The following is a 9,213-nucleotide window of genomic DNA, read 5'->3' as shown; positions in this document are numbered from 1 at the left end:
ATTCGTCACTGTATGGTAAAACCTTCCTACGCTATTATGGTGATTAGGTATTCCCTGGTAATTACCAAAGAAGCTAACACTAAGAACCGCGCTGAGAATAGGATCACCACAGATCTCCTCACGCTAGCCCTTTGATGTACGTCCCTAATGATAATCCTGCCTGTCCATTTGCTTGGAACAATGGCGGTCCAATCAGTCCCGTAAGCTAAGCAAGCATGTGGGATGAGCCACTTGCGTCATCCCCAGTTAGTCGTTCGCGTAATGGCGTAAAATTTGTTGTGAGCGATTCCCGGGTGAAAAAGTGTTCCGAATCAAACTGTTGACCTGCATCAAAACGTATTGAGTGACATCATGCAAGTCGAGACTTTCACGGATGAGAGTAAGGGTGAGAAAATTGCTTTTTCCGAAAGGTCACGGTGTTGTTTTGTAGCCGGAGATTGACATTAGTTGCAAGACGTTAGGTGATCCGGGTGATTCCCTCATCGTTAAGAGAAGAAATATTAATGACGAAAATGAAACTTTAGCAGAAATGAGAAGCGTATAAGCGTGCTTGGAATCGGGCTGAGTAATGTTTTCGTATCGAGCGACTCGTAGGCACCACATGGCCATTATCTTCTCACGTGACAAGCTCACCTAAAGGCTCGACTCGCATTATGCTTTTTATTGCGAAGCCCATTACGATAACAAGGCTTTAAATACCTCCATAATTAATAAATTGAAGTCGGTTGTAGACGATATTTGTGCAACCTTACACTTCTTTGTTATTGTGTAAGCAATCAAGATAAGATATCGCCGGAGAATTTGAGCTTGAACAGTGTTATAGAAAAGGGTGAAAAGAAAAATTAAAAAAGAAATAGTTTTTTGGTCTAATATCGTCAGAACAGAAAAATTTGTTTCTGCTTCCTTCGTTTTCTTTTTTAAGGAAGAACTTAGGCAGGGCATCGAAATATCTCCTTATTTCATTTCATCGTAAGCACACGTATAAAAATTGGGCAATCCATTCGATAATTTCTCACGAGGTTTTTCTAATAACCATCCAAAATATCTATCCTTTTAAATGAAAGTAAAAAATCGGTTTGATGATCATGGCATCGAAGGTTAGAAATTACGAGTACTTTGGTAATTTTACATTGCAACAAATATTTTTCGAGGATGACGCAAATCAGCAAAGTTTTTCTCAGTAAAATCACAGCGTGCAATACCTGTAAAGTACGATATAACGTGCAGGTACGATAGCAAGCCACAAATATGAAACAACGTCGCACTAAAAGGAAGCATTTGAATAATTTTATGGAGTGACGAATTTTCGGATGTTTATCGCGTTATCAACTGCGAGCTCATTCAGTTGTGTCGAATAAAATTCACCAATAATCTATTTCCGTAAAGTGACTAGCACTGATCACTTATTGGGAGGTGGTTATTGATGCTGTCGTCAGATCGTGAGAACCAGCACGTCAGCTTCAGTGGTTCCAACTTCATTTTGAAACTGGGTAAATCCTCTACTTTCTTGAAATTTGCTTATTTCCCAGAGGAATTTTCCGATGTTACATACTAATTGGTAGGTAGCCGCAGCGCAGTCGGTCATGCTACGAAAAAGGTGCTCAAATACAAATTAGAGACCGGACTTTACGCATTTATGTAATTGCCCGTGCCACTATTCACTGTAAATCAGTCCCTCTTTGATCGCCAAGAGTTGGTGAAACTGCGGGGTGGGCGGTGACGCTTACTGGCGATAGCGTATAAAAGCATTCTTCTCGATCGACGAAGGCATTAGTTAAAGCAAACACATCGGTTGAAAGAGTCAAGGAAGTCAAGGAAGCTTAACGCAATGCTTAAAATCGTATTAATATCTGTTCTGATCGTGGCTGCCTCAGCTATGCCAAGTGGTACGTATAAATAATTATATCGATATGCCCTGTTTTTGTCCCGAAAAGAATGCAATATTTTCGCAATTATGCATGGATAGTTGATCTCATATTTTTATGGATTTAAGCGCTTGAACGTGTTGCTCGTTCCCCTCATCGCCTTCATGGAGGAATAGAATTCAGTGGTTCTCAAGCTGAAAGCTTCTCAGGTGGATATGGTGGCGGATATGAACGGTATCCAGGTGGATACGGAGGATATCCATACGGTGGATACGGAGGATACCCAGGCGGAGGATATGGAGGATACCCAGGTGGAGGATACGGAGGATACCCAGGCGGAGGATATGGAGGATACCCAGGCGGAGGATACGGAGGATACCCAGGTGGAGGATACGGTGGATATCCAGGATACGGTCGTCGCGGCGCCGGTGTGGATGGTTCATCCAGTAGAGCAAAATCCTTCGGCGTGGGCATTGATTTCGAAAAGTAATTGCGCGACCCAACGTTCTAGCCATCGGAATGAGTGGCTCACTTTATGTGTGCTTAATCTGACTTGGCAAGATTATAGCTGAAAATATTTTTATGAATGTGTACATAACTACATATGTGTACCTACTTGAACGTAACTGCTGGGGATCAAAACGAAATATTCATGTTCAAATTCCGATGCATCGTGAGAATGAATTTATGTCACTTAGAATAGATGTATAATCTAATAGACTTGACAGTTTTTCGATGATGACCTGTAATTTTTCAATAAAGAGAAATATATTTATTTTATCGAGAACCTTCTAATTCACATTAATTTCGTTGCCTGAATGGAACAACATTAACTGCGACCATCTTAAGCGGTAGATTTGTCCGTTCATTCAATGCGATGCAAATTAAAAATGGCATCGTGGGTTTTTCCGTTCAGTTTGCAAAATGTGTGCACTGTACGACGGTATAGAGCGAGCCACGCTTGGCAGTATTAAAAGTCGGTCAGAAGTATAGTATAAATATTTGTAAACTGAAGGACATTCCATTAGTAGCTGGTAAACATTTCAACTCAGTAAATAGAATGTTATAATTTGTACCTGAATTTCGGCGGCGGACCCTGTCAACCGAACCACAAACACACTACCGGCAAGACTCTCGCCGCAGACCTAGGACACCCCGTAGTTAAATAACCGCGTTACCTAGGCTCAAAAGTCCTGTACAAACATATCGGAAGTAAATTTATACCTTGGTCAACGAATTTGTACTCGTTTCAGGATGGCGTTACTCACGTGGATACCGCAAAAATTGAAAGGGTGTCGCGATACTGGTGGTAATAAAAATTTTCCCACGTGATATGGATACGTTTCAATTTTTCTGTCCATTTAACAACACCGCCACTTTTAGGTGCGCAGTTTGATTCCGGGTGAAGTCATATTTCAACCCGCAATTAGCACCCGACAGTTATCGAGATTAGCTGGCACGAAACCCTTTGCGTAAAAGATTCATATTTTTTTTCAGTAGCTCGAAATCTGTCCATTGATCACGTTGATTGTGTCGCCGAAATTACTTCACGCTCAATATACAGTTTTCTGACGGTTAAAGTATTTTCCTACTCAAAATGTGCCTTGAGACATAAACTGACGAGTTTGAGTCATCACGCAATATTAGCTATAATACAAATTCATTAAGATTCGATACTTCGATCACCTGGGCAATCTATTTAATAATTCGTGACGAGTTTTTTCTAATAAATATCCATAATACCTGTCCCCTGAAATGAAAGTAAAAAATCGGTCCGACGATCGAGGCATCGAAGGCAAGAAAGTACAATTGGTTTAAAAAAAACCTTTACTTTGTAATAAGTATTTTTCAAAGACGATGCAAATCAGCAAAGTTTTTCTCAGTAAAATCAGAGCGTGCAATACCTGTAGAGTACGATATAACGTGCAGGTACGATAGCAAGCCACAAAAATGAAACAACGTCGCGCTAAAAGGAAGCATTTGAATAATTTCGCGGAGTGACGAATCCTCGGATGTTTATCGCGTTATCAAACGGGGGGGGTCAGTAAATTTTTTTGGAGACAGGCACGCCTCGATAACAAGCCTCCCTCCCCTCCCCTCGACCTGCAACAGGGTATATTAGCTCACGCGGTGTTGATAGCGTGGCGTGTCCGCACCTCGTTCTGAATATTTATCACCCGCCAGGGGCTCGCATTCTCGTAACGCTCAGCGCGCTTAACCCTCACCCCGTCAACGGCGGCGCCCCGACGCTTCGCCGACGCTCGCGATGCCCCCAAACGCTGACCCGTCGACTCTACGCATCGCCATCACACCCCCGGTTCACGTGTGTACGAGCTGTGGTATCTACGGTCGCTGCTGTTAACGCGTTAGCCTCGAATTGATCAACTGGTAAAACTTCCAGTCGATCGCAGTTTTCCATTTCCGTTCAAAATTGAGACGACGCGACGGCAACTCAATGACGGAAATTCAATGAACGCAAATGAAACGGGTTTGTTGAATTGGCCCTTCGCGTGAAAAATATTTAACGTACGTAGAAAGTAGAAGAGTTGAAAATAACGCGATATTATTTTTTCTCTTTGCGAGTAAACGAAAATTGAAGCAAATACAGCAGATGAAAAATTACAGGAATATAACGTCAGCCTGAAAAGTATATCGACATGTTACAAAATCAGTGATCCTCAGTTTCCGATTGTACAAACACCCGCAATTATATTTTTTGACGACGATATAGAAATACGACCCAGTTACTGTATTTTTCTATTTTTCATACACGTACAAGAATAGGACAACATGATTGCATTATAGTACATCGATGAAATTACACACATGATTCTTGTATACTGGTACACTGTTAGTAAGGCGGTATTAAATGTGCCAACGAAAATATTTTCCAAAAGTTCCCACAGTTTTGGTGTTGATTTCATCATCGTTAGGTATCAAAAAGGGAAGAATTTACGCCTGTAGCTGTGGCGTTGAATCTTACTCAAAACGATGTAGACTTTCATCGAGACCGCAAATATACAAACAGTGTACTCATTCCGCTTCCATTGCGACTTCGATTCAACGTAGAATCGATTAACAACCAGCGGCAAGAAGCCACCCTTACTGCAAATCGTACATAAGCCCATCGCGGTTATAATTTTCAAAAAACAGAGAGCCCGGAATGCTAGCGGATGTTTGTAACGGGGTTAAGAGCCAACATGGCAGCGTTATCGCGGGAGTTGGACGGGGGTTTAGTGGGAGGTACTGGAGCCGTGGGGAATGAGCAGAAAAAAGCTAGACCGGGTAACGCGGAGCCAGGCTGGAGGGTCGCACTATCAGAACGGCACGCGACTTTCGATTCATTCCAAGGCCCGCCAGCCCAGCGCTTTGTTTCAACTGGAACTATTTTTTTTTTTCTTTTTTTCACGATCTCTTTTTTTCCCTTTCGCGGTGCCGGTAGAACGATAGAATGCAAGCAACAACGGAGAGCTTTCATATCTTTAATTCACGCCGCAGAGTCTGGGATGTTAAGCCCTGAACAAAGGGAACAACGTTCCCGACATGCGGAGTTGTGCATTCGATCGGGTATCGATCGGCTCAGGACGTTGGCAAGTCGCCGGAGTTAATTGGGACCCCAGTAAGCCTCAAGCCGTCTTTTGGAAAGCCGGGTGTTCCTGGTTCTTGGAGCTCCGGGTATCGTCGGGCACCCTGGGGCTGTACAACGTGGCAGAATCAATTTGGAATTTGCATGATTGCGGAAAAGTAACCTTTGCCTTACGTTATACGTGTACTCCTGCAGCAGATGGCGTATGCCAACTTAATTACCTCGGTAGAGGACGGCGACGGTATCGTTTCAACCACGACAGGATCGTCGGGGTCACATAATGCGAGCACATAGTGTATACATTATGTACCGGTATTTTTTCTCATCTCATTCAACGAGCGAACTGGGTTGCTTTATCGTTCGATCAAGATCGTGACATCGGCTGTAGCTCTGAGCTAATTGATAATTACCGAGCAATTTGTACGCGGTAACTTTGTCCTAAAGAGCAGCGACGAATGTTTGCTCCGCGGGGAGGTGTAGTGATGAAGAATTTAAGAATAGACCTTTCTCAACGACGCGCGTCCTTGGATCTCTGAGTCAAAATGTTGAACTTTGGCGCTGCAACACACGAGGATTTTTACAAAAATCCGCCCCAACTTCGTGTGGAACATTCGCAATAGTAGAAACGAATGTGATATACGTTTGAACAAATTTTTCCGGAACGAGGAAGTGAAGCTATTTTAAAAATATGCTTGCATTTGACAAATTCAAGTTTGATGCTACCTTTCTCATATTTCAGTGAAGGTTTTAATATTAAGGAGAACCAAATTGTTTTTGAGTTTTGAGAAAATCTCAAGGTAGGTATATAGTAGTGTGGAAATTCGATGTGGAGGTTGAGATAAGGAAAACCTTTAAGGGAGGACGCGTGCGACGTGTGACGTGCAAGGTGTTATAGGTATACACATCCGCCGGCATTTGTTTTAACAAACAAAATGAGCACGCGTGAAGTCGGAGGGCAATACACACTTTCACGGCTGACATTATTTAGAGTTTCCCCAAATGCACGGCTGCCCTGAATTATTCAGATTCACCCCCGCGTTAATATTCACCCACGCTTCCGCCAAAGGTGCTGGAATCGTTTTCACAAAGGGACTAAAATATCGCCTTGTCATTCACTACAACGCGCGCCTGCAGTGTGTAGTGACTTAAAATTTCATAAATATTGCCTTCACGTATTTGCATGTTATATTCAAGCCACGAGTCACAACGGTTCAAAGTTAGCGCCGTACCTACCATCCGTCCTCGCGACTTAGCCATGGGTGTAATCATCACCATCATCGTGATAATCACCTCCTACGAATACAGTTATGTGATTAACTATGCCGGGCTTGTTTATTTACGAGACATAGGTTTGTTTGCCCACAATTATTATATACTAATTCTTTTTCCAATCGAACCAAACAGTAGGAGGTAAAAGTAACGCTTGGGGCGATCATACGTGACGCGAGCACGAAACATGTTTATGGATGTATTTTCAAAGAACGAGAACCGTGTGCACGTAATGCAATCAATACGTACCACGGATTGACTGCCAGTGATTAATCTCATCTACGACTCTGGCGTTCAATACTATTCTATTTTATTTTTTTTATTTGACATGGAAAAATTTTTAATTACGACTTTTTTCATTTTCTCTATTAATTTGTTTGCTGACCTGTCCGATGAAGCTGCGTAATAACTCGACTCGTTGTACTCCCTCTGTTCGAATGTGAATAATTTCAGCTGAAAATTCAAACTCTCTCTTGAAGTCGCGTCGAAAGCCGCAAGTAAATATACATACGGGTAAGGGCGTCCCATCCGCGGACGTTACACTTGCGAAATCAGTCATCTATTTTACGTCCGACATGTTAATCCACTGTAGTTGCGTCGAATGAAATTCACTGATAATCTACTCTAGTAAAATGACTCACAATAATTACTTGTTGACACGTGGTTATCGTGCTATCGTCAGATCGAAAGAACTTGCACATCAGCTTTAGTGATTCCAACTTCATTTTGAAACTGGGTAAGCCCCTACTTTCTTAAGATTTGTTTATTCCCCAGAAGAATTTCCCGATGTCACATACTAATTAGCGGTTAGCCTCAGCGCAGTTGGTAACGTTACAAAACAGGTGCTCAAATACCGATTAGAGGCCGAACTTCACGCATTTATGTAATTGCCTGTGCCACTATTCACTGTAAATCCGTCCCTCTTTGATCGCCAAGAGTTGGTGAAACTGCGGGGTGGGCGGTGACGCTTACTGGCGATAGCGTATAAAAGCATTCTTCTCGATCGACGAAGGCATTAGTTAAAGCAAACACATCGGTTGAAAGAGTCAAGGAAGTCAAGGAAGCTTAACGCAATGCTTAAAATCGTATTAATATCTGTTCTGATCGTGGCTGCCTCAGCTATGCCAAGTGGTACGTATAAATAATTATATCGATATGCCCTGTTTTTGTCCCGAAAAGAATGCAATATTTTCGCAATTATGCATGGATAGTTGATCTCATATTTTTATGGATTTAAGCGCTTGAACGTGTTGCTCGTTCCCCTCATCGCCTTCATGGAGGAATAGGATTCAGTGCTTCTCAAGCTGAAAGCTTCTCAGGTGGATATGGTGGCGGATATGAACGGTATCCAGGTGGATACGGAGGATATCCATACGGTGGATACGGAGGATACCCAGGCGGAGGATACGGAGGATACCCAGGCGGAGGATACGGTGGATATCCAGGATACGGTGGTGGCGGTTTCGGTGTGGGTGGTTCAACCAGTAGCGCAAACTCCTTCGGAGTGGGCATTGGATTCAGGAAGTAATTGCGCGACCTAACGTTCTAACCATCAGAGTATCGTACACAGTTTACGCAGAATGAGTGACCACTTTATGTGTGCTTAATCTGACTTGGCAAAATTATCGCTGTTGACTAAAAATTTTTTAACGTATGTGTACCTACTCGAACGTAATTGTTGGAGACCAAAACGAAATATTCATGTTTGAATTCCACTGAAAATAGATGTATAATCTAATAGAATTGACAGTATTTATCAAGAGAATTGTAATTTTTTAATAAAGGAAAGAAATATGTTTTTCTATCAAGAATTTTTTTATTTACCGTCATTTCTTCACCTGAATAGAGAAACACTAATTGTGGCCACCTTAAGCGGTAGATTTGTCCTTACGTTTAATGCGATCCAAACTAAAAATTTCATCATGGGTTTTTCCGTTTGATTGACCGATTATCGTTTTGCCGCAGAGACAACGTGACTTCAGGTCACTTATATTTCTTTCTTCAGATCACTAATGTTCCACACACATTGCTCAAAGATGTCATTTTCTGCATGAATGAATAGGACGAAAAAAAAAATAATATATAAAAGTAACGGTTATAAATCTACACTTGGTTAGACGGGTGATAACTATCGAGGCAATTTTGGAAGTAATAATGGGATTCGCATCCTAATTATGTCGCAAACTAATTGGCATGAGGCTTTAAGGAGGTTCTCCGGTCGATTTTGACTAGGGCACCCACTTGGCCCACTTCCAGAGACGCAAATACATGTTATACTACTAAAAATTGATTATCTGCGTACAAATTAATTACCTTGAAGTTTGTGGTGATCAAAATTTCCCTGCTCTGTCTGTTGTCGATGTCTCTGAGATGAAAGGCACAGTCACTGAACACTGAACCGTCACTAAGGGAACAAATGAACGCGACTCGCAAAGTAAAACTATTAACAGACTGAAACATGTACACACAAACCCGTTCGCTTACTCACTTTCG

General features: G+C 42.1%; 1 protein-coding gene across 1 annotated transcript; it reads left to right on the top strand.

The window, feature by feature from the left end:
- Positions 1–2,080: 2,080 nt before the first annotated feature.
- Positions 2,081–8,248, top strand: LOC124302880 (FAM10 family protein At4g22670-like). Its single transcript, XM_046759448.1, has 2 exons — positions 2,081–2,351; positions 7,959–8,248. The coding sequence occupies exons 1-2, from the start codon at positions 2,081–2,083 to the stop codon at positions 8,246–8,248; spliced, it is 561 nt and encodes a 186-aa protein (XP_046615404.1).
- The last annotated feature ends 965 nt before the right edge of the window (positions 8,249–9,213 follow it).

The sequence above is a fragment of the Neodiprion virginianus genome, chromosome 4, assembly GCF_021901495.1.
Source record: "Neodiprion virginianus isolate iyNeoVirg1 chromosome 4, iyNeoVirg1.1, whole genome shotgun sequence".
NCBI lineage: Eukaryota > Metazoa > Arthropoda > Insecta > Hymenoptera > Diprionidae > Neodiprion > Neodiprion virginianus.
This window is presented reverse-complemented; position numbering and strand designations above follow the sequence as displayed.

Excerpts from the sequence above, each read along its gene's own strand:
- LOC124302880 (XM_046759448.1), top strand. The coding sequence starts at position 2,081 with ATGGTGGCGGATATGAACGGTATCCAGGTGGATACGGAGGATATCCAT. Across the intron at positions 2,352-7,958 it reads GTGGGCATTGATTTCGAAAA|CGCTTGAACGTGTTGCTCGT; the intron begins GTAATTGCGCGA and ends TATGGATTTAAG.